Below are 27357 nucleotides of genomic sequence, written 5' to 3'. Positions count from 1 at the left end.
TTGATTATGGACCTCTCTGCGCGGAACCCGCACTGCGACACTGGATGCAAAAGCGTCTGCAGTCTATTCAGGATGACGCGTGCGAAGACTTAATTCACGATGCTGAGAAGGGATATGTCCCTGTAGTTGTTGCAGTCGCTTCTGTCGCCAATGTTCTTGTACAGGCTTACGATGTTGGCGCCTCTCATGTCCTGAGGCACTACACCCTCAACTCAGCACTGGCAGAGGTCTATAGCTAGCATGAGTGTGACGGAGTAAGCCTCAAATCAGTCGTTGTTCTTTGACTGCTTCTTACGAAAGATCCGTGTGGCTGTGCTGTACACAGTCTCTCTGATGTGATCACATATCTCTTTGGTAATGCTGTTGGAGGTTCTGAACCAAACTGCTTGGACAGGGCATAGGCGAACTCTTCAGCCTGGTCTGGATATGACGTTTTGCTCACATCAATGCGTGGTTTACCCTCTTGCCTAGAGCGGTGGATCGTCTTCGGCTGAAGTTTCATTTTGCAGCACACCAGCGAGTGGTCGGTGTCTCAGTCAGCGCTGTGGAAGGTACGGGTAAGAGGCACACACTTGATGGCAGATCAAGTGCAGCTGGTGTTTGGACCGGGGATGCCTCCAATACACTTTCTGCTGTGGCTTTGTCTGAAAGAATGAATTGGTGAAGCTGATGTCGTGGTACTAGCACAAATCTAGGAGGCGCTGCCCGTTCTCATTCATCTACCCAACACCAAACTTGCCAAGACAGGAAGGCCAAGAGTCATGGTCGGCACCCACCCTAGCGTTGAGGTCGCCCAGTAATATCAAGTTCTCTTCCTTTGGAGTTTTGTCGATTAGCGACTCTAACTCGTCGTAGAACTCATCCTTGGTGTCTGCGGTGGCGCTTAGTGTGGGAGCGTAAACGCTGATCAAGTTGACAGACCCGGTTGTAACGTGGAGGCGGAGGTATAGCAGTCTTCCGTTTCCTTGTTGGCAGGGTTATATCATCCCCAGCAGATTGTTACTGATGCCGAGTCCATCACCAAACGCTCTGGCTTCGTCGGAGCTATTTCCTTTCCAGAAGAATGTGTAGTTCTTTTCTCTTAGGGACCCATAATCTGGTAGTCGTGTTTCCTGTAGTGAGGCGATGTCGACCTGAAGTCTTGCAAGTTCGTCGTTGATGTACACAACTGATTGCCTGGAGTCATCTGAGAGCCCAGTCAGCATGGTCTGGACATTCCAGGTACCTAGCTTGAGGATTGAAGGTTTCCTTATTGGTTTTCTTTTATTATTGCTTGGTGCAGTAGCTGCAGTCTGCTTGTCAGGTACTCGCGTACCTTAAGCCTTATGCACCCAGCAAGGCAGGCGAACTGTGGTGGGATGGCACCTTATCGTCTGGGGGCTGCCCTGCTTGAGGCGGGTGGTAGCTATCCAGTGAAACCTGTTGGTCTCTCCCACCGTCGGAAGAAACCTGTTGTCTGACTCTACTCCAATCGAGCGGTGACTTTTAACCGTTAAACTGCTGCTTCCCGTGTTGTGTCAACGCTACTGAAGTGTCCTTTCTAGGGCGCAAGCCTAGGCAGGGTGATATGGGAAATCAGCTATTACCCATGCAGCTGATTCCCCCTCTCCACGTAGCTGATGGATCCAATGGAAAGGACAAGGCGATATGTCATGGCCCAGTTACGTCGCACGAGTTGCCGAGATGACACTGAGAGCAATGCCAAGTCGCCATAGGGACTCCATCTCCGGATTTTCTGTTGGAGTTTACTCCCTTAGCCTTTCCGATGAGAGTGTATAGTCGCAAGGCAGCGAAGGTTCGAAATTGGTGTTTACCTTCTCCTAGATGGGCGACCACTCAAGGTTACCTAGCCCCACCTGCCCAAAGCGTCTGGTTTTGAGGTTCCATAAACTCACCTGTCATCCCTTCTCCAGTCCGTTTAAACTCGTGAAGGCCTGGAGCTGGATTTGGAGTTGGTTGTCAGAGGCTCTGTCAGACGCAAGCCATTCGGGGATTTCCAAGGCAAGTGTGTGCTTATCTCCCACATCCGTACCCGGCGATAACAACCATTACAACCCATTAGCAACACTAATTAAAATTAGGAACACTTAGCTAATTAGCTACACTAATTAAAACATATGTTGTTAATGAATTTCTGTCTTTAAAGAGTAGACATCGTTAAAACTTAAAGACTTTAATTGTGTAAAATTACCGCATTCTAATTACTGAAATAATGAAAGAGAAAGGCAAATGGGTCAAACTCGGCGACGTTTTGTGGAGCAATAAAAGCGTTAGTACTGCATTGTGAGTATTTCGTCGTACCTCAGGCGCACTTTATTAGCATTCCGATAGAAATTGTATATCCTACTTTTTATAGTGAATGACTGTTTGCCAGACGACACTTCTTTCTAGTAATAGAAATAAACGCCTCAATACTGACCCATAGCTACATATTTCTTGATCCCGTGAGAACGCTGTATAGCATGTACACCACGTGAAAAACATTGTATTATGCCTGCTTGTCTTGGAAGAATTCCACGCATGCCAGGTTACAAGTAATTTTTGAAACGACGGGAAAATACAACCAAAACTGCATGCAGGACAGATTTAAACAATCAGAATCTTCATCCATCTTTCACACTGTCAAAGACACGCATCTTGTCATTAATGTCATAAGTGATAAATAGTTTTAACAGGAGAAGGTATCAATTATCCTTATCGTAGGAGACTCACATAAGAAATTTGGCGGTTCAGGCTGACATTGACAGAAAATCGAGACACAAAACAGTGTAATGATTTCGATGCTAGCTTTAGTAGTCTTAAAAAATACAAATTCAAAACAGGTTTTCATCGCACTTAGGTCAAAGAATGTCAAATCATACGCAAATCAATATAAAGTAAGATACACCATTTAATGAGGGGGAGGCGATCTAGTATTTTCCTTCCGATCAGAATATGTTTCCTATTATCTCGTATTAGAAAAAAGTGACGATAAAAGAAGGTACAATTTTCCACAATTCAGACCAAGAGTATTTTTATAAAGCTGGTGGGGGAGGAGGCTACATTTTCCCCTAGAAATCCCAATCACACACCCCCATCCCAAAATTAAATGGTCAACCCCTAGAAGGGATGACAAATGACGAGAGAGTTGAAATGGAAAGTGGAGAGGAAATGTTGCAGGGGAGGAGAGACAAGAAAGAAAAAATTAAACAGGAAAAAGATGACAACGATAAAGATGCAGACAAAAGTAGTAATGAAGAACATAACAATGACCTTCCATTCATCGCCTTTATGTCGAGAAAAGTGGAGTAACGTCGAAATGACATCTTAGATGAGTCTGAGCTGATTTAACATTAAAGGTTTGGAAATATGAATGCATCTAAGGTTGTTTTTTTTTAGTTCGTGCGATCGTTCTATTTAAATGAATATTTGAACATAAACTATAAGCAATAGATATTCAAGAGGGAAAATTTGTGTCTCGTCTTCACATTCGCAGCTTGCTTTGTTACCTTATGCATAGGCTCAAATGCCTATTCCAAGGTCGTAAGAGCAGTAGAGCTTTGAGAGTATGGCATTCGAAAATAAAATGGTTATTTTAGATCAAATTATGATACAATACGAAGTGCTACAGAAGAGATTAAATGAAAGGCAGTGACACGTTGCTATGGGTCATTGCTCATTACACTGGACAACAAATTTTTACAAAAGTCATGTTACTGAAATAAAATTAGTCAATTCTTATCAATTTTTATGTGCTGAACACGAATATGACAGTCAAATTGCAAAATTGGCTCTAGTTTTTTTGTAATCTGCAAGAAATTAATGTTTACATAACGAAATGCATTCCAATAGTAAAAGGTCAACTGTAATAGCCTACCTATAAAAAATCAAGTTATTGACTACATCTTAGATTTCTTCGCCTGTCTCTTGTACAGCTGTTCGGGAGCATCTCTGAGGAGTGTCCAGCAGTAGTCAGCCAGCATTGTAGTGGACCATTTTCCCTGGTATCTTTGTTCCATTGTTGCGATATCTTGATGAAAACGTTCGCCGTGTTCATCACTAACAATACCACAGTTGCTAGGAAAGAAATCCAAATGGGAATGAAGGAAGTGAATCTTTAGAGACATATTGCAGCCAAGTTTCTTATACTTCATCAACATGTCTTCTACTAGTTCCTTATAGTTTTCTGCCCTAACATTTCCGAGGAAGTTTGTAGAAACTAGGCGAAAAGCATTCCATGCTTGTTTCGCGTCACCTTCCAGCAAGTTGTTGAACCGGTCATCTTTGAAAAGCTCTCGAATCTGAGGACCCACAAAAACTCCCTCTTTAATCTTTGCTTCGCTGAGTCGAGGGAATTTTTCATGCAGGTATCGGAATGCTGGCAAAGTCCGGTCAATGGCTTTCACGAAGTTCTTCATCAAACCTAGTTTGATGTGAAGGGGTGGTAGCAAGATTTTCTGAGCCTCAACCAGAGCTGGGTGTTGGATATTCTTCTCTCCAATGGCTACATTCTGCCTGTGAGTCCATTCCTTCCTCATGTAGTGCATTTCCCTTGCTCGGCTATCCCACTCGCATAAGAAACACATGTATTTTGTATATCCTTGCTGCAGTCCCATTAAAAGGGCAACTACCTTCAAATCACCACAGAGGTGCCAGCTGTACTTGTTATACTCAATGGAATTCAGTAGCTGCCTTAAGTTATCGTATGTCTCTTTCATGTGGACAGCATGCGCTACTGGAATAGATGGAAGAATGTTTCCATTGTGCAAAAGCACAGCCTTGAGACTCAGTTTCGAAGAGTCCACAAATAGTCTCCATTCTTGTGGGTCATGAGTGATTTTTAAAGCATTCATGAGGCCCTCAATATCGGAACAGAATATCAGATTACTTTCCTTTCTGAAGAAAGGCTCCAATTGCTGGTGGCGCTTTCGATATGCAGTAATTGTGACATCTTCTTCTAGAAGATTCCATTGTTGGAGTCTTGATCCTAGCAATTCTGCCTTGTTCTTTGATAAGTCCAAATCACGAATCAGGTCATTTAGTTCTTCCTGTGTTATTCTGTGTGGGGTTGATGATGCACCACAGTGAAAATCTGGATCACTGCATGCTGATGGACCAGGAGAAGAACAGGTCGACTCACCTTTGTCTTCGTCAAATGAATCAAGAGAATATTCTGCTGGAGGTTCTGGAATAGGAAGTCCCTCGCCATGTGGAACTGGTCTCAATGCAGACGGAATGTTTGGGTAGACTATTCTCGACTTCTTTCGCTTCGTTATTCCGCCGGAAAGAGGAGGAACCAAGCAGAAGTAACAGTCATTTAGGTGGTTGCTTGGCTCTCTCCACACCATTGGGACTGCAAACGGCATTGATGACCTTTTGCAATTCAACCACTGTGAAAGCTGTGTTGTACATGTAGCACAGCATATATGCGGAGCCCAAGGCTTGTCTTGATCACCAACCTCGCATCCGAAGTAAAGATGATATGCCTTCTTCACTTGAGAATTGATACTTTTCTTCTGGTTGGCAAATGTCACTTCCCCACAAATATAGCAAAAATTGTCCGCGGTATTAACACACTTTCAAGGCATTACTGTTCTTTATTGTACGTAAATGGATAAAATAATAAGTTTTATGTAACAGTAGCTTGAACTGTCTCGCACAACGTCTGAAATATTTTAAATGCTGAACCTATCTGATTGGGCTTTATATAGTACACTGCTTACGTCAGCTTCAGCAGCCGCCTGGCATTAGTATAATAGGCCTACACATGTATAGTACACTGCTGACGTCAACTTACTTCAGCAGCCGCATGGCATTAGTATTGCATTGCATCAGAAAATGATGCAATCAACTGTGGATGATGTGAGCATGATGGTATTATGCAATGTTACATCATTATTCCGGATGTTGCTGCAGTCCTACTGGAGAAATTTACACAGTGAAACATAGAAAATGAGGTATATGGATATCTTCAAAACGAGAGCCAATACAAATTTTTCACGGTTATATTCGTGTTCGGCACACCAAAATACTACAGATTAGGGCCTTTTCAAGTCAGTAATGATTTCACTGTTGACCAGTGTTATCAGTTTAATTAAACACCAACGTGGACTGTCCCGAGTATATTTAATCGTGTTTGACATTTTTTTTACAAGCATCGTCTGGGTATATAATCTGGTTCGTTAGAACCCATCCATTATCTTTTATCTTTAGTAAGCAAAGTTTTGTGGACAAGAACATTAAATAATAAAGTGCGCAAGTAAGGTTGCATTTGACTAGTTCGAACTGACCATTTGCAATTGATGAATTTGAATCAGAGCATGTGATCAAATCAATTAGTCACTCAACAATGTTCAAACGAATTCAGTATATATTATATCTCATGCAAGAAAAGAAAATACGGCAATAAAGAAGCACAAAGAAGATAGTGTCCGCTAAGTCAGTGCCCGTTGACATAAGTATCCGCTGAAATCAGTATGTATCCGCTGAAATCAGTATCCACTGAAGCTGGTGTCCGGTGAGTTCGTAAAACATCATATATTATAATAAATCAGCTGACATACGTCTTCGTGTCACAAAACTGAATCTGAGGTTTATTTTTACGTCTGATTTTCATAGTCCTAGCCGCCACCCAAGTATGCCGTGTGTCCCTGATTTTCTCTTATGATGTACGTATCTTTCTGTTCGTCTTTATGCTTTATTCTAAATATGTAAGAAAATTCATGTCTTACCTTGACCACAAGTGCCCCATTCTTCTTGAAACACAGGTAGTAGGCATTGGCCCCTCCTTGGATCGTGAAGTACGGATATTGAGAATCATCATTTGGGGTAAATATTAATATTGCTGCAAAGAAAATTAGACAAAGATCATATACGACACACTCATAACATCTACATTTGTTGTGCGATATATGCTGCCATGTTACGGTCAGAACTCTTAAAGCACGTTAAAAAGGAATATGTAACTATTTTGGATGAATGTAAACTTTCGAAGCAAACGTATCCAATTTTTTTCTTTTATAAGATATCTAAAGCGTTTTGACATTTATGCAAATCATTGGGTTATTACTAGATTATACGACACAAAAATATCAGGCACTCAATTTATAACATTAAAGAATTAAAAACTCATCCAAATTCATTGAACATAGATAGACATGAACATCACCCGTTAAGTCAGAAGCTGGAAATTAGCAATAGTGCGGAGATGTGTGTTCTTTGCGATCTATGTAACGTAGATTGTATGATAAATCAAATACGGAAAGGGAAACAAACGAATAGAAATAGAGAGCATAACGAAATGATTTGCAAACACAATAGGGATATTTCGTCGAGTTATTAATTACACTGATTCCCACCATATACGTCTAATATAATATTTGGCGCCGGTAAGATTCGAAATGAAACAGTTCAATCGCAAACTCTCTCTGTAAAACTGACATTGTTGGTTTCTCGATGAAAAAAACAAACAAATCTAACCAGGCATTTGATGTTGATCGCCTTACTCGAACAATGAGAAGAAACCACGGACGTTATTGGGAACGTTTACAGAAAGCCGCTAAAATGTTTGTATATGTGATTAAACTTGGGAAGGTCGAGTTTTAATATTAAGCACATGTGGTAGAAATACAAGGTAGTCCATTCGTAATGGAATCTATGGCTAACTAAGCCCTAACATTAGAGTCCCAGTCTATTGATAGAATGCTAAAGCAACGATTTTTTAAACAAGATACCGTGAATATGACAATTTACAATTTCTCATTTAAACACTGATTGTCTCATACATTTATTGTGACTGTGGTTTAGTGGTCCGAAAATCTAAAAACAGTGGACTGTATGTAGGTACGTGGGTAGGTTGGTTGCTTTGTAGCTAAGTGGTCAGGTTAGTATAAGGGTAGATAGGTATAAATACATGAAACTGTTCAAGTTTGCGTGTGTTAATGTGCGTAATTCAATAGAATCAACGAATTCAACATTTTGTAAAGTCACGATGTTTCAGTCGAACAGTATGGTGTAACCTACGTATAAGTCACATATGCAATCCCTGTGATCTAGTAAATCAATCTTTACTATCTCTTACTACGAGCAAATTCCACTAAAAAAATTATAGCGTGGTATGGGTAATTGATCTTGTCTTGTCAATGGTTCGTACTATTTATCTGACTACTTACTGGACCAGTCCTCGAAGACAAAGAAGAAAAAAATCATGTCCAAATTTGAAGAAAAAAAGAAGCGTCTTATATAAACTCTCAGTAATGAAAACAGCAAGAGTCGTAAAATGGCTGATAATCTTGGGGATGTTTTGTTCTGTTTACGTTCCACTTCAAACTGAGAGACTATAAGTGTGATTTTTTTGTTAGGTTTTGAGTCTCACTTCGTTTTTTTTATAATCACCCAATATTTGTAAATTCGGTATCTGGTAACCAGTACAATGTCTGCTGGTGATGGCGTTTTTCAATCAGTATTAAATAAATCCACCTGAGCCCAAAAAGGAATTCACGCGTACGAATATATAAAAAGGTATTTAAAGAAACAGAAACTAAATGTACTTGTTTACTCAGTGTTGGCGTAGCGGTGATATACATTTTCACTGGAGTTCCAAGCTTATGGACCATCCGTTTGACACCTTTATAGTGTCGAGTTCGATCTTCTGTGTCGGTGAATGCAATGGTCAGTAACCACCCATTAATTAGTAACTAGTAACCACCCATTAATAAACACGCCTTTAATTCATACATAGAATCTTCAGAGGCTAAGACTGAGCATTTTATAAGATGTTAAAGGTAGAATATCTCCGAAGCTATATTTTTAAAACTTTTTCATGGCATTTTCAGTGGTGGCTCTTTTTTCATGCTAAGGTATACTACAGATTTCAACAGCTTCTACTCCAACAAAACCCTGAATTTAAATAACAGAGTTTTGAATGAAAGTCTGATTATTTGACTTAAGAAGTTTTATCAACTTCAAGCCTTTTTTCTCTTTTATTTTTCAAGTTTCCGTTAACTTTAAATTGTCAATAAACCAAGTCTTGTCAAACCAGACTCTCACGTGGCTCTGTGGGATGTATGCCGCACCTTTTGCGGATATCTCACGGAGTTAAGCGAGAAATCTGGTTGAACGAGACTAGATTAAGCAGCCAAGCAATGTTTTTGGAAGTGCTTCAACTAATTATAGGATCGTAGTGAAATAGAATCAAGTCTTTTTTCCCAGTGTCATCTAATCGGATTAAAATGCTCTCTGAAAATAGGGTACAGATATTATTCAGCACGGATACAATACTAATTCAACATTTCGAGACGTCGATATAAGCATTCGATTCTCTTTACGTCCTTCGACCAGAAAATACCTAATTTTTTTCACGGTCTCCTTCGCAGCCAGGCTTCATTGTCAGGGTAAAGGATTTGATGTCAATGAAGACAAAAGGCAAATTTGTTAAGGTTTGGAGCGGATCGAATAACAATGGCTGAAACCAGAGACGCCCTATCTCGTGTTTTATCGAAAGTCTTTCAAATTTTTCGTCAACCGGAGATGAATTTTAAATAAACTATGAAACAAGAAGTTGGATTATACCTCACACTAAATGCCTATTTTCATTGACAAACAAAATCTCAGAATGGTTTTATTATTTTTACTCGTCATTTACGCACATTTATCAAACATAAGTGTTAGTAACACACTATATTTCATCGTTATTCATCTGCAGACAATAAGTAGGGCCGTCTTTCACTATATGCACTTCATTATGTTGATACAAAACTTAGCTAGCAATAAAACAGTTTGAGAGAGAGAGAGAGAGAGAGAGAGAGAGGGCGGAGTATTTAAAAATTATATTGATTAATAATTTTAAAAATTCATTACAAGTGATACATATTTTGGGGGGTGGGAAGGCATAGTTAAATTCAAGGTTATACCCACATATACTGTAAAATGGATTTTTTAAAAAAAATCCCAGGTGAATGCCTGGCAACTGACCCACCCACCTATTGACACCCCCCTGCGGAAGCCCATCTAACTAATTTCGCATACAGTAGCCGAGGTGGTTCAGCGGTGAAGGCATTGCACTCATGAATATAAAGGTCAGGGTTCGATTCCCACCATCAAGCCAGTTTTGATTGACTACCGTGGCATGTCTTTGGGCATGATACTTTATTTGCCTGGGCACAATATAACCTTAAACGTGTTGCTCTGCGGTGCAAAACAAAACAAAATAAAAATCTTGCAGACAGATGGTTTAAGGAAACGAATGAGATTCCCTTGATCTCATACCTGCACAGCATACAATTGTAGAACACGATAGTGATACCTACACAACCTGAATTTTCAGTACGCGATAGTGATACATACACAGCCTGTGTTAAAATACCTTGTTTTAACGGTTTAACTGGTCCGAAAAGAAAAAGAAAAAACACTTGCTGAAGCATTACTTGTACAACAATACTATTCGTACACAATTCAGATTGTTTGTAATAATAATTTAAAAAAACGGCCAACCCCCCCCCCCCCCAAACCCCTCCCCCAGGCCCAACACCGATTATAAAAACGAAATTAATCAAGGATATTTTTTAAATACACAAAACGGCCATTTCATTAATGTATTTATAATTTCTGACCTGATTATCTGCAGGATGTTCCTAACACTGTTAACTTATTGGCGTTTCTAACCTAACCGATGATTTATATTTAAACAAGCAGACTGGTCACTGACCTTCTCTACTTTCTAGAACAGTCAGTAAAATATGTGTCAAATGCGTCCAGAATTTGCAATGTCTAACGTTAACACCCCAAAAACGAACAAATAAAAAAGGAAGAACTTTTATATACATGTGTTCAAAGAAATGTAACTCTAACATTTATGGAATTATTGAGATCATCAAAGACGGTAAACTACATAACATCTGCTGCGCGAAAACATAAACTTGCCAATGCATATATGGCAAAAGTGCTACTAAAACTCCTGTCTGATTCGAAACGCCAACAAGCTGACAGTGTTTGGTTAGAAATGATAAATTAATGAATTATATGATCAAGATTTGTGTTTTTTTTTAATATATATCTTTCTAATACTAGAGCCATAAAAAAATGTTGCTAGGTGTCCGATTTCTGGTTAATACAACTATCAGCGGCTAATTGTGTTTTCACAACTTGAAATACGTATACCTTTTTCGTTCCGTGTTACCCGGTGTTAACGATAAACCGTTATTATGCAATACACAAAATGCATTGTTTATGTGTCTGCTCAACAATGTGTTTTGGGTCACTTTCAGAAAACTCGGCAATTGATTTATATGCCTAATGCGCTGTTCAAATACCGACTGCAAAATGTATTGTCCGAATCTATATCATTACTAATTACGAAATAATTTGTGAGTTTAAACTCCTTAAAACATATGAATATCGCCCATACAATGTATGTATGTATGTATGTATGTATGTATGTATGTATATATATATATATATATATATATATATATATATATATATATATATATATATATATATATATATATATATATATATATATATATACAATTAGAGACTGCGTTGTAAAACGGAAAACAAAACAGTTTTAAGCAAATACAACCGGATATTTAGTTTTAGAGAATAGACCTGACTAATGTACCGTATATTGCTAGTCAGGTTCCCATTGATAAGTCTCAAATCTGACAAGTAGTGATTGTATTCAAAGCCCTATCTCCTTAGCATTGTGTAAACTATGAGGCGCCGTAACGGACAAAAGCTAGTCCAATGAGAAAGTTGCAATTGAAATTTCGGTGTCGTATGTCGAGAATTCCAATATCACGTGTTGGACCAAATTGCATGTCCTCAAAGTTCCATTTTCAAGATGGAGATTTTAGATTTTATATGTTGAATTATACAGTCGTGGTTTAAAGTTCTATTTCCTATGTCAACATTTTACAGTGTATATTTTGAATTACACAGCGGTGGTTGAAATTTCAATATAATATGTCGAGAATCTCTGATTCACACGTTGTATGTAACTGTTTGTGATGAAAATTCCATTTCATATGGCGAGTATTTAGATTTCATCTGTTGAATTTCACAGCAACGAGAAGCAGCCTCTTTGTTTAAAAATAACGCGGTCCGTTCACAAGACCGACCTCTAGCGAAGAAATTCATAATAATTCTCGACCTGTGAATATTAACTTTCAAACTGTAACTGCATGAAATGTAATGGTGCCTCATAATTGAATACACAAATGATATATCTTAATACTCGATTTTATTTTGAATTGTTAAAGTAGATATTTGTAATATTACTTTAAACACCAACACATCCTTTCACTATATAAAACTAACAATTCTGACAAGCACAATAAAATGTCCAACCACCGCTGTGTAATTCAACAGATACAATCTAAAACCTCAACATACGAAATGGAACTTTCAGCACAATCAATGTGATTCAACAAGTTAAAATGAAACTCTCGACATATGACATTAAAATTTGAACAACCGTCATGTAATTCAGAAGATACAATCTAAAAACTCGACATTGGACATCGAATTTTCAACCAGCGCTGTGTAATTCAACAGATCAAATCTAATTACTCAACATATAAAATGGAACTTACAACATAAACTCATTGGACCAATACGTGAATTAGAAATTCTCGACGTATGACATTTAAATTTCAACCACTGCCGTGTAATTCAAACGACACAATCTAAAACATCGGCATAGAAAATATAACTTTCAACCACTACTGTTTAATTCGACAGATACGATCTAAAATCTCGACCTAGAAAATGGAACATTAAGGGCAAGCACTTTTGATACAACACGTTAAATTGGAATTTTGGACATATGACATTAAAATTTCAACGGCAACGTTCTGATTGGATCAGCTTTTGTCCGCTGCGGCGCCTCATAGTAAACCGTCTGTACATGTCAATTCAGAGCAAGTCTCTCTGGGATGCTAAGGGGGTATTAAGTGCATTACACAATAAAGCTTTGATAAATATACAGACACATAAATGCAAGCGATTCATCTCATGAAGCACATACTCAATCTTACACATGGTGCAATGAGTACCATCTTTTTTTTTCTCTTCATTTCACCAGAATTCGACAAACACTAAAGGCGTCTGTCAGATTTTATTCTCGCGCTGAATTAAATTCGCCAACGAACCTTAGCAGTGTCAACCACGGGATGCGAGTCATGTATGAATGATGAATGAGAAGGAAATCATTTCCTACTAAGAGAAAATTCCCTTCATTTGAAATTCTTTTGAATATTATTATCATCACGGGAACGGGTGAGTGAGCATCAACGTGGTTAAACCTTGCTACCCGTGGCTTGTATCCTTCCCATCCATTTTTCTTTTAGACTGCTTTTTAGTCCATTGCGAAATGTACAAATTCCGTTTAGAATTTTAAATTCCTTGATGTATTAATATTGACTGAGTTGTACAAGCCAGCACAATTAGTTTTTAAAAGTGTGCTTTCGATTGCAAAGTTGAAATCAGCGCTCAGAATGCCATTATTGTGTCATGTGTCGTTTTGATCAATCAAAATCAAGCTGAACATCACGAACATACACACATGCAAGAAAGTGAATAATATAGATATTTTTAAATATCTGTTGAGCTTCCTGGTTTTGCTATTTGTTGACTAACGTATGACATTGTTAATTCAATTACGTTAGTAAATTTTGTTTACTCCAATTACCACTCAGATGTGTAAAGTGGAGTTTTATGGAGTATCTGATGGAAGTCATAAACCTAAGGGGAAAAAAGCTTTTGCAGATAAAATATAACAGAATCCAGCATACTGAAATGACTGCCTATCGAAATATGCGTGACAGGCCTAGGACAACCATAGATTATTGCATCAGGCATGTGAGAATTTCCAAACTACGCACTGAATGACCACGGTGAATTACCAATAAATCATAGGAGTTTCAGTGAAGGATATCGAATTAGTAAATTTGATTTAAACCCGACAACAAATCACAACAAAGGTAACCTTCGAAATAAACCGCCCATGGAGTATTCAATCCACTTTACTGTAGGAACTATCAACGCGGTGACATCTGCTTTTTGAGATAATTGTAGTGGACGCTCGCGAATATAATTTTAGAACGGTTCTTTTGTTCTCTGGAGCAAGGTTTCGGGCTGTGGACAAAGCCGAACAGTGATAAGCAACCACAAGAGAACGAATTTACGCTTGTGCCCGTTGTTGTACCTGTAAGCTCTTGTCCATTGTTAAGGTACTTAATTGAGATGTTTTCATTCGTGTCTATCAAAAAACAGAAATCCAAGACATGTTTGCGGGACTTTTCCGTCTCAAAATAGCAATAGTGGAAAGTTTGAAAAACTATAATATCTCGACAGGTGGAGAATAAGTGAGCTTAATTGGACCACCCTTACCGACGGACAAAAACAATAGTATTCCGATTACACATTATCTATAAACAAACGGTTATTAATGAACTTTTGCACTAACTCGTTTGGAGATCAACGTAAAGGTCCAAGTTTTGCCATTTAAAAAAAAAAAACAAGGCGGGAAAGAACTTTCTTGATAGGTAAAGTAAATCGGTTACTTGAGGATCGAATCGGGATGAAATCTAACGCCTGATTGCAGTTTGTCTCAAAGTAGATTTTGGGAGTTTACTTACAGAACGAAAACAAAAACTAAAACCAAACCAAAACACACTTTCAGAAACGAATTACTTAATGTACATTTCATTAAAGCTCTGTGTAAACTATACTATTCTATGTTACTTTCATGGTGAATTTCAGCTTTTCTTAACGAAGTCTAACTCCATATTTCTGGTGCAAACATTAATATGAACAATGTTTACATGTGGTTTGTATACATTTCTGGCGGTCTTTTAATTTTCATGGCTTGAATCCATGTCTGGCGGTCTTTTAATTTTCATGGTTTACATCAAAGCCCTTGTCAGTGCAAAATCGCTACTGTCTTCGACTTTCTAATAGAAACTTTTAAAACTAATACTAAGAATTTTCAAGTGCAATTTACAAGAAATTTGTAATATAAATTAAGTTTATTTTCGTAATGAATTTATTGAGAACAATGACGATAATAAATAGTCTGTATTTTAATGCTAATGCGTAATATTTAATATGGGGCATTTTACCTACCACTCACTTTCTGCCTAAAGAGAGATAAAGAAGGATTACTTACCGAAAGGGTAGAGAAGGAGCAATTACCGAAAGGGTAAAGAAGGAGTACTTACCGAAAGGGTAAAAATGAATACTTACCGAAAGGGTAAAGAAGAAGTACTTACTGATAGGGTAAATAGGGAGTACTTACCGAAAGGGTTAAGCTCGAGTTTGTTTGAGGTCGTATTGTGCCAACTAAATGTCCCAAAGGCGTCAACCCCTTTTCGCCCTTTTTTGAAAATTCTGACAAAATGTTTGCTTTCCTTGTTCTGTAGCATCACTTTGCTTATCTTAGTGGGCACCCCACCTTCCTTTGTCTTGTCTGGTAGTGAAGTTTGATTGAATAATGAACTCCAGTTCCTTAAATTGAAAATTGGCCTGTAGCTTCCCGTACTATTAATCTGTAAAACAAAAGAGTGAAAGAGCAATATAAATTTCATCTGTTTATTCTGAAGAAAAAAAAAACGTTTTCACAAAATATGGTAATTTTTACCCAGTGTACCCAATGTATACAACGATCCTGTGATTTCAGACTTTGTCTTCACCTGCATTTGAAGTTGCACGATTTTTACACTTAACCATTGTCATTTTAGTATACAAACAAGAGTCCCTCAAAGGGACTAGCGCTCTACTGGACGAAAATAATTCTTGGAATTCAAGATAAGACCATTTCTTCCTTCGAGTGTTGAACCCATCTCTGATATTCTTCTGCAATAACGGGATTTTCAAATCGGCTGCTACGGTACACATATTGGATGTCATTTTGACACCATTTTCATTGAGAACAAAATAGACATTATTAGAAATATTTTGGTAAAAACTCCGTGTCGTAATTATCGTCCATTCAGGGAGAGTAGTGACAATAAGACTGTTAAGACAGGCGTCATGGCAGCCATATTGAATGGCACCATTTTCATTTGGGACCAACTAGGTATCATACGTCTACTGGTGAAACCCATGTGTTGGTATTACCATCCATTTGATGAGGAGTAGAGATACCATTATTTTCAAAAAATGACCTTCCATTCAAGAGGAGCAGAAACAGTGAAATTTTCAAGATGGCTGCTGTGGACGTCGGATCGGTCCCATTTTCATGCAAGATCAAGCGGGCATAATAAGTTCTTTTTTAGTGAAAACCAAGTTAATGCGACTTTACGTTGAAGCAGACTTATGATAACATGGTTTTTAAGATGGCTATCATGTGGCCGTATTGGAAGTCAGATCGGCCCTTTTTTCACTTAAGACAAGCAAGATATGAAACGTCATTTGGTGAAAACCCTGTGTTGTTATGACCATCTTTTCATGAGTTGTAGCGATAATAAGATTTTCCAATGGACACTTTGGCAGCCATACTGGATGTCCGAGCAGCACCATTTTAGTTTAGGACCAACCAGACCATATGACTAATGTGTGTGTGTGTGTGTGTGTGTGTGTGTGTGTGTGTGTGTGTGTGTGAAATTTCAAGGCAATTCACCAAGCAGTTTAGAACACTAGTGACAACAATCTTGTGCCAATGAATGAATGGACAACGGACGACAGATGACGGACAAATAAAAGACGACGGACGACAGATGACGGACTAATGAAAGACGACGGACGACAGATGACGGACAAATGAAAGACGACGAACAACAGATTATCTCATAAGTATAAGTCTACTGGTCCATCAACAGTAGAGCTAAAAAGCTATCGTGCAATCTGATTTAATATTTATAAATCTGACGTAAATGGGTGGATGGGTGGAAAGGTAAAATCTGGTATCCTTTTTGTAAAATAAACAACTCTGTAGACAAACGTTTTTATGCAGTTCGTTTTTTTATTGTATTTTCCATTACAAGATAGCTTTGAAGAAGCTCACTGGCATCGCTGTTTGACTTTTTATTTACATATAATACTAACACAGCATTCTTCAAAAGTCCCAGAGAGATTGAGCGATACATTTGAAATTATTCTTTAACATGCTTCAGGTCAAAGTTGATCCTACTATATCATGTTTGTCAAAGTGGCAACAAAACAGTGAAGGTAATGTAGCCTACACAGGTTCAGCTTTTGTCATCTATGTCTTTAATGTGACTCTATAAATGTTTAGAAATATTGGTATAAGCTAGACAAGTTCAGACTTTTCGTTTTATAAATTTAAAAAAATGAAGTAAGATAGTTGTCACTGAGAAAATGTTTACAGAGCCATTTTGAGCAACAGAAATCACTCTCTGAGACCCATCAATGCTGTTTAGAGTACATATATCCATAGAAACCATCCTTTTGTTTAAATATAACGGCATATGGTTAGGACTGATTCCTTTTTAATGGTATAAAAATTAGGCGTTACTGATGCTATAACTTGTTTTGATGCCACTCTTCTGTCGAATTATTATTTGCGTGACTTGATAATGGCAAAAAAGCATTAGTTCCCATCCCCCATGTCGCAACCAAAGTCAGGGACGTGATGACATTCTGTAGCGTCGCCAGGATTCTTTGTTTTAATGTGGCAGAACTTATCAAAATGTGGACATGGGGTTGTGATGCTCAGAGAATTAATTTAGCTTTGCCGTCAAAAATAGTACGAGACCACTGGCTTAAAGTATCTTTGAGTTTTGAAAGTTCTTGACCAGTATATCCTTTGAGAAACTAGGCATTTGGCACAGAAAAAGAGATCAGAAGAGCAATTGAAATGGGTTTTCGAAAACAACAGTATTAAGACAAGGCCAATGGGACTGCTTGATCACATGTTCTATTATCGATATCAAACAGTGCGTACCTTGCACGTTCCGTTCTATTATCGATATTAAACGTTGTGTATCTCGCACTTTTCGTTCTATTATCGATATCAAACACTATGTATCCTGCATGTTCCGTTTTATTATCGATATTAAACACTGCGTATCTTGCACGTTCCGTTCTATTATCGATGTTAAAGACTGTGTATCGTGCACGTTCCGTTCTGTTATTGATATTAAACACCTCATATCTTGCGCTTTTCGTTCTATTATCAATATTAAACACTGCGTATCTTGCACATTTCGTTATATTATCGATATTAAACACTGTGTATCTTGCACGTTCCGTTCTATTATCGATATTAAACACTGCGTATCTTGCACTTTTCGTTCTGTTACAGATATTAAACACCGTCTATCTTGCACATTTCGTTCTATTATCGATATTAAACACTGCTTATCCTGCACGTTCCGTTCTATTACAGATATTAAACACTGCGTATCGTGCACGTTCCGTTCTTTTATAGCTATTAAATACTGAGTATCTTGTACTTTACCATCTATAACAGATATTAAACAATGATAATCTTGCACATTTCATTCTATTATCGATCTTAAACAGTGCATATCTTGCACGTTCCTTTCTATTATCGATATTATACGTTGCGTATCTTGCACTTTTCGTTCTATTATCGAGATCAAACACTGTGTATCTTGCACGTTCCGTTCTATTACAGATATTAAACACTGCCTATCTTGCACATTTCGTTCTATTATCGATATTAAACACTGTGTATATTGCACGTTCCGTTCTACTACAGATATTAAAAACTGCGCATCTTGTACGTTCCGTTCTTTTATAGACATTAAACACTGCGTATCTTGCACGTTCCGTTCTATTACAGATACTAAACACTGCCTATCTTGCACATTTCGTTCTATTATCAATGTCAAACACTGCGTATCGTGCACGTTCCGTTCTATTACAGATATTAAAAACTGCGTATCTTGCACGTTCCGTTCTTTTATATATATTAAACACTGCGTATCTTGTACGTTCCGTTCTATAATCGATATTAAACACTGCGTATCTTGCACGTTCCGTTCTATTCCAGACATTAAACACTGTCTATCTTGCACATTTCATTCTATTATCGATATTAAACACTGCGTATCCTGCACTTTCTGTTCTATTACAGGTATTAAACACAGCGTATCCTACACGTTCCGTTTTATTACAGGTATTAAACACTGCGTATCTTGCACGTTCCGTTCCATTATCAATATCAAACACTGCGTATCTTGCACGTTCCGTTCTATTATCGATATTAAACACTGCGTATCTTGCACGTTCCGTTCTATTCCAGATATTAAACACTGCCTATCTTGCACATTTCATTCTATTATTGATATTAAACACTGTGTATCCTGCACGTTGCGTTCTATTACAGGTATTAAACACAGTGTATCCTGTACGTTCGGTTCTATTACAGGTATTAAACACAGCGTATCCTGCACGTTCCGTTCTATTACAGGTATTAAACACAGCGTATCCTGCACGTTCTGTTTTATTACAGGTATTAAAAACAGCGGATCTTGCACTTTCCGTTCTATTACAGATATTAAAGACTGCCTATCTTGCACTTTCCGATATATTACCGCTATTAAACAGTATTTAATAAAGTATTTTTGTCACAACATAGTCCAAAATAACTACAGAATAAAACCTACAGTTTATTATGGTAATATATTTGCAGTGGTTCAAAACATTTCATTGAAATTCCGCTTGAAAAGAGCGACGAACACATGTTCATTTTCTCTGGCCTGATTGTTTTTCAAAAGGCAAAGAGAACCCATAAAAAGGAGTTTAAATGGAGGATATAGTGACTTTGCTGATTGGCGTTTTGTCCTTCAGGCCTTAAATGTCACAATGATGAATAGTTATACAAGAGTTTTGGTCTGTCTTGAAGAAATATACACCCAGCGAGTCGATTGTATAACCAAAATGCAACCACAAGCCTAGTCACTACAGACGCTTCATGTTGTGCCTCGAAATAAAACACATTGAGAACAGAACTGTACCCATACTGTGTCCTCGAAATTAAACACATTGAGAACACAACTGTACCCATACTGTGTACGTTAGTAAAGCATACTGAAATCGGACGAAACCACGACTGAGGTGTTACTTTCTGCCTGCTTGAATATCTTTCCTTGGAATTCAAAAATGCGACAGCCATCTCAGCTACGATACTAGACTTCGTGTTCAAAAAGAACCGTCCATCTTAGTTTATGTAATTTTCCCAACAAAGGATAAGACAGAACGTTAAGGATGAAAGATACTTGTACTCTATTTCTGAAAGAAGTTTGAAAAAGTGGTACTAGTGTGTGCATGATTAGTATAGAACTCGGGACAAATCACTGCCTCACTAAGTGTCATGAATGTATTCCTCAAGTCTAAATACAAGAGTAAGGTGGTACCAATACTAATGGTGTCAAAATATGTGTCGCCCGTACGAATAAGAGAAACGTTAAGAATGTAACTGAGAGCTATTAGCCGTGGGTGCATCCCAAAGGGCCAGGGTCACTATAATTTGCTTCGTATGAGTATGGCCTTAAAGAGAGAAATATGTGTCGAGAAATTAAATTAAGAAAGATGGGTGTTCAGTAGCCATGGCTCACCTATATACATGATGATGTGAACTGTTTTAAATCCAACCCATTCATGAATAGTCTATACGAACAACGTCTATTTTTATGATATGAAAAATATATCGGCAAGGGTGATAACTTTGTCCAAAATAAATTACACGAAACAAAACCATAAAAGACACGTCGAGGTCTCCAAAACAATATTCATTTCAAATTGCATCAAAATATGTTGAAAAGTTCTTGTGCTGTGCTGATTACAAGCAACATTACATGAAAAGATAGGAAAACTATTGATAAGGGCCAAAACTATGTCCAAGTTTTTTGTAAACAAGACAGAACCAATAAAAGGCGTATCTAGGTCTAACAGACAGTGTTCTTACCCACCCACCCACCTGAAAAATATGTTTAATGACTCTAGAGTTATGCTGATTGCATGCAACTTTTCATGTGCACACAAATAGTTTCTTGACAATTGGCAGAACTCTGTCAACAATGGTGAAGAGTTTATACCCAAGAAAATCAAAGAGACAGTGCTCATATCAAACTGCATCGAAATACGTTGAATGGTTTTGACTTGCTCCAGTTATAAGAAAGATTCCATGTGGAGATATTAAACTGATTTTAAAAAGTCTATAGCTCTCTCCAAATTGGGCTTGACGAGAGACAAAAATAATAGTAGGTACTTTTAGTTTACGAGTCAATTCCATACCATATTTAGAGACGCATTTAAGATTTTGCATCCTATACTGGCTGTCACGATTGCCCATACCCTCTCAATACAAAACAAAATAAAGCCTTAAACACAGCCTTTAAAAACATTTACGTGTCTTAAAAATAAAAAATTTAACAAGAGCTTTTCCTTTTTTTTCCTTTTTTGTTACTAAATAAACTTCTTAATAAAACGAACAGATTTTCATTTTCATCTTTTAAAATCTGTCGCTCACTGAATTTCGCCGTCACCGACAACTGCCCTGTCTGCTTAATCGGAAATCTGCCATCGACAGCTGCCCTGTCTGCTTAATCGGAAAACCGCCATCGACAGCTGCCCTGTCTGATTAATCTGTAATCCACCACCGACAACTGCCATGTCTGTTTAATCGGAAATCCGCCATCGACAGCTGCCCCATCTACTTAATCTGTAATCCGCCACCGACAACTGCCATGTCTGCTTAATCGAAAATCCGCCACCGACAGCTGTCATGTGTGCTTATACGGAAATCCGCCACCGAAAGCTGCCCTGTCTGCTTAACCGGAAATCCGCCACTGACAGCTGCCCTGACTGCTTAATCGGAAATCCGCCAATGATCTATGCCAGAAACGAACAATTTTCCCTGTGAAGCTACGAAATCTATTTCAAGAGACATACCACATTCCAAAATGGACTTTACAAGACAAAACCCGTCAATGGCACACATCAAACTGCATCAGACATGTTTTCTTAGATTTGTTAGTTACAATTATCTCACTGGCATAGCAACCGCCAAACAACCCCAAAGTCCCATCAAGCAACTCCTTTTCTAATCCTGAAGGGGCCCTTGAATTCAATTTTCCAAAATGGGGACATCATTTCTTGCTAAGCCACCGAATTATCTGCTTAATGGAGATACACATAATCGGAAAGGGGCAATAAAACCCGGTTTCATGTAAGTGTTGCAGAGTATTTATGGTTTAAAAAAGCATCAACGGAGAGACAAGTGAGCAGACGGAAAAAAGATTACTATCGGACTCTCCTATCTTGGGGTCTTAACAAAAAGGTGATCTCTCTGACAGATTCAGTATATCCAATGGAACAAATGAAAATGTGGTCTGAATCGATGTTTTAATTCGGAAACATCGGAATTTATTATGGTCGATTAGCTAAACGCATGCCAAATTCCACAAAAAATATTATACACCTAATAGAACATTTTCGACTTTTCCGATGAACTAGTTCGATAAGATAGGTGTACCTATACTATATTCTTGTGCCGATATAAAAGTGCTATGAGACACAAGTTGCTTTTATTGTTCAAAGCGTAAAATATTGTGGATTATGCACAAAATGGAACGGTTGAATATATTCGTTGATGAGCGCACAATGCTCCCAGCTCTAAAGTATCCCAACGCACTAGTGTTACGTTACCATCTGGAATCTTGTCATATACATGAATCAACCAACTCAGAAATTGTTAAAAAATAAACAGTTGCACTACAACGATTCAAACTTGGGAGTTTAATGAACACCTGGGATTTTAAACAGATAGATAGCGCCTCGTATCAATCTTAAGTTGGGCATATGGCAATGCTGTGTTTAAATTAAGTAAACGTAAAGTTACAGCAATCAAATGGCTTAAAACCAGATTTATGATCAAAGATATTTTAATAAATTTGGGGCCAAGTAACCTGATTGAAATTTTTTCAGTAGTCAGTTGACATTAATACTGTCATCATCTTTTTTAAGATATCATTTTTAGCATACAAGGGGAAAATAGAAACACGTCTTCGATAATTTAAGCGCATTCCGTGCCTTAAAAATTGATAATATAGTAGTCGTCATACACTACTTCCTTTTAGACTGGTTTAACAACAATTAAACTATTTTCGTAACCACCGTTATCTTCATAATGCCTAATGTCTGACACGTGCGAGAGGGATTTTGTCTGAACGGAGGGTAGCATACGCATTTTACATTTTCGTTCAAGAGAATACTCGTGCGAAATGTATCGAACCCTTGGAATACTGTCAATTATTTGAAGATGATATTGCATCAAAATTTGTAACATTGTACCTTTCTCTATTAATCTATTGTAAATTTCCAGCTAGGAAAGATGCACGAGGTAAATTACTACAGCTACATTTCGGAGGGCATTGAATTAATGGAATTGAATTAGCATTCGAACAAAATGCTGTACTGCTACAAACATAATACCTTTTTTCCACACGTCTATGAGATTCTACACAAACCACTGCCAAATTTAAAGATTGAAATAAAGCAACAGAGTAGATTTAGTGTGCATGCTCGGGCGGTGATGAATCTTGGTTAAATAAGGGCTCGCCTTGAAGTTCCAATGAAGACTGAACAGGAATCCCATTTGGTGACTATGTGTGACTAAGCCTACTTAATCATTTGACTGGCGCGACAAGAGATTCTGTTTCACCTGTATCGAGCTTGCATCCTAGACAATTTGCTTTTGTCATCACCTTTGTTTCAGAATAAGGCCTCTGACTTGCAGTGAGATATATGGAATCATTTTTCTCTTGTTTTCCGTACTTATACTTGCTAGGAAGCTCCGTGGGTGCCGCACTTAATTACCATGAATTTCGATTTCTGTCGAGCCCCACCAAAGTACGAAGCGAGACTTGGTAGTCACATTTCTGGCGGTGGCGGCACCACCACTTTGTAAAGGATTTGGCTACAGCTTTTTATTTGCATGTATTTTCTATAGCCCTTCACAGACTCTAATTATGCTTGGCATTCATCATTGTTAAGCTAAGAAAATTCATTCTACCATATGCTGCCCATGGATCCAAAGTCACACGTTCTATATCAATGTTTTGACCGTGGGCAGACCCTGGTTTTCTTAATTTTCGTAATTGTTTTTTCGTTACAGTCCTATATTCAAAGTGAGGGATCTAGCTCAATAGTTTGCTCCTTTTTCATTTTGTTTCCAAGTCTTGACGAACTATTCAAGGACAATGTTTTTATCATATAGAAATGTAAAGGTCTAATATAGCAAAATCGCGATGTAATGGTCTAATGTAGCAAAATCGCGATGCAATGGTCTGATGTATCAAAATCGCGAAGTGATGGTCTAATGTAGCCATATCGAGATGCAATGCTGATCGTGATGTAACGGTCTAAATGAGTTTGATATCACAATAGATAAACAATCTCTGAGAAAAGCCTTACATTTTGACATTTTTATAAAGAATAAAAGGTTGGATATTGTTATATTGTCTTTAAATATCAAGTTATTTTTACTCAAATCATTACAAAATCTCAAGTAAATGCGCAGTTACTCATATACATCTAAGGTACAAATAACTAAATTATAGGACGATGAATGAAATAAGGTTTAACCAAAAGAAATGGTAAAAGTAGTAAGCAGAAGAAGCTACAGAAAACACAAAAGACTGGCCTGAAATGCAAATACAATTTTTTAATTTCGAGCAATCTTACTTTGGTTAAAAAGTAAAGCAAAAATAAACTGGAAATAGGAAATAAAGAAGGAACCGCTTTTGAATGCCAGAAATGGTACGAATTAGTGGGTGGCAAACCCAACAGTTCCAAGAAAAACTTAGCTGAATAATACTGGATTGTTTATGGAAATATGAAACGAATGATGAACGGTGAAGGCTGTGACAGGAACTTCCCACCGAAATTTGGAAACTGGATGGGTACTTCAAGGAAGCTTTGTGGAAGAAAAAAAAAGCGCATGTCACTCAATGCATGCAAACTTAATTGCTAGGCCTCTGCCACTGGTTTTGCCATTTTGTTGAAGGAAAAAAAAGATTATTATTACCTAAAAATTTCATCAGGTATGTGTTAAAAGATGTAGTATTACTTGAAACAATCATCAGGTATGTGTTAAAAGGCAGGTTTCACAACGTGGACCCAGTTACATTGTGAATGGAAGGTTGAGGTCTCCTTGAAAATGGAAGGTTGAGGTTTCCTTTGAAATGCAATGTCATAGTTAAAATTGAAGAATTCTCTCTTCGTTCTCATTAGACAAAGAATTATATTGCTTATCTGTTCTTTTCGCGTGAAACAAAACCAGAGAATAAGTCCTGTTAATAGGTTATGAGTCGTATAGAGCCACCGTCGCTTTTTTTTTTTTTTGTTTCGAGTTGGCTTTGCTGGGATTTTTTTTTTTTGGTGGTGGATTCATATTCAGAATGAGTAACGATTCTTCTTCAAAGTCAAATATGGCAATATCGAGGTATATACAAATAAAAAAATAGTTTAAACTGGAAGCCACTTTCATTTAAATGGAATTTGAAAAGAGGCTGGAAACCATTGATGCTGAACCAAACGGAAAAGAAAATGAGGTAGCACATTTTAAGTAAATTATAGCATACTAGTCTGTGGTCCTTGAACCCGTCACGGAAAGAAAACTCTCGGGAATTTACCGTCAAATGATCACGCGGAACTTTTAAAAAAAAAAAAAAAAAAAAAAAAAAAAAAAAAAAAAAAATGTTTCTCATTGTTTGATGGCGAGATTTGAAAAGAGGGTAATCGGTACGAGAGAACTGAGGAGTCAACGCTTGAATAATTACGGTAAGTATTTGTACGCATCTGGAAAATAAAACGTTTGTGGTTTTTGAAAGAGCGCGTATTTTTTGGTAAATCTTTTCTTAATAAGATACATCTGCGGCTTTCAAACCATAATTAAACCTCGACTTTAATGCATTCATGCGAGATGTAAATTTGCAAATTTACTCTTCATGCACGCTATCGAAGTCCAAATATTTTGATTGTTATATGTTAACATGTATCACCTGTTCGTGATATGTGGTCGTTCTAATTTTAAAAGTAAATGACTAATTGAAATACAACAAGGTTATATAGTGGGAGAGACCTTTTGTGACATTCTTTAATTCAAACATTTAGAACCAGTATGCGAGTCTTTCTCTCCACAACGAGCACTGGAGAAACGATAATTGTCTAACTTACGAGTGCACATTTGCAGGTAAAGTGTTGTCCTAGATATTCGATATTCCAGACGTTTACCGCGGTATGCTGCATGCTACCTTAGCCGACTAAATCTACCTATCAGTACACTGTGAACATTTTGATTTCCACACAAAAGCCACGTCAATCCCATGTCACAAAAGTTTACAGTTTCATCTGCATTCATTGTTTGAGTAGACTACACCTGCTGATAAACTCTTTCTTTCCTCGGCGTCATTCACTCGCTGTAAAGAATCCCACTTTTTCAACAGACATACTGTAAAATATAGTCGTGTTGGAGAGGGCAAGCTGTTAAATATAAGAAAATGTTTACCTCGGAGGAAAAAGGAAACGATACATGTTCTGAACACAGCAAAGAAAGATAAAATGAACATTTGGCCGTTTGAAATTATTCAAAATGTTTATTGTTAATTTCATCAATCCAGTGGTCTCAATGTTATTTTTAAACCCAACAATACACCGTAATAAGAGTAGGACTATCCTGCAGTCAATCTGTAGATGCAAAAACATGCTATATTTTCGTATTTTTATTATTCTGTTTTTGAAAAGATCTACATCATATGTAATGAATATTAATAAAAGGAATTACATTCTTCTCAAAAACGCATGTCCAATCACAAAACTATTGCTCAGCAAAAAGCAGCAATAACAACAACAACAACAACAACAACAATAATAATAATAATAATAATAATACAATTTGTTTACAAGAAATATATCGAATTAGCATCATCATTATATTTTTGTAACATTGGTTGCAAGAATTTTCCTTGAAACTAATTTATAAGTCAGTTTTAAGATCTAACAATTATTTAGTGAAGAAAAAAATTATGTGGAAACCAAAGAGTTTCAGACTACATCTCCTCAACATATCAAGGAATTTTAAAAAAGAATACAGTTGTTGCAGAAGCTTTTGGTATCCTGTCTAGATGTACACTTTTCTAGCGCAGATAAGAATACGAAAATCTAGGATGAAATTTGGGAGTGAAAGTAACTATGTGAATTTGCTGATGAAATAAAATGCATGGCGACCTAATTTGCTACATAATACATCTAGCATGATATATTTTCCACGCTGAACATAAAATCCAGTTTCCATACGATTCGATCAGTGCATCATTTTCCCCAACACAGCGACTATGTTTGATTTTTCTTGTTTTATTGAGCTCATTAGCAAAAATTCATCTAGCA

At 37.4% G+C, this 27357-nt stretch overlaps 1 protein-coding gene across 2 annotated transcripts in view; it reads right to left on the bottom strand.

Moving 5' to 3' along the window:
* LOC149795046 (uncharacterized) overlaps positions 1 to 27357 on the bottom strand; it is an 81060-nt gene that overhangs the window by 19537 nt on the left and 34166 nt on the right. For both annotated transcript variants that reach the window (XM_089964726.1, XM_089964727.1), the window contains exons 3-4: positions 15278 to 15527; positions 6711 to 6823 (exon numbers count right to left, since the gene is read on the bottom strand). In XM_089964726.1, the coding sequence (XP_089820852.1) occupies positions 6711 to 6823; positions 15278 to 15527 (363 nt within the window). The remainder of the gene's footprint in view (positions 1 to 6710; positions 6824 to 15277; positions 15528 to 27357) is intronic.

Source organism: Sinohyriopsis cumingii, chromosome 7, assembly GCF_028554795.1.
Source record: "Sinohyriopsis cumingii isolate HCF-2022 chromosome 7, ASM2855479v2, whole genome shotgun sequence".
NCBI lineage: Eukaryota > Metazoa > Mollusca > Bivalvia > Unionida > Unionidae > Sinohyriopsis > Sinohyriopsis cumingii.
Note: the sequence above shows the minus strand (reverse complement) of the source record. Positions and strands in the feature narration are given on the sequence as shown.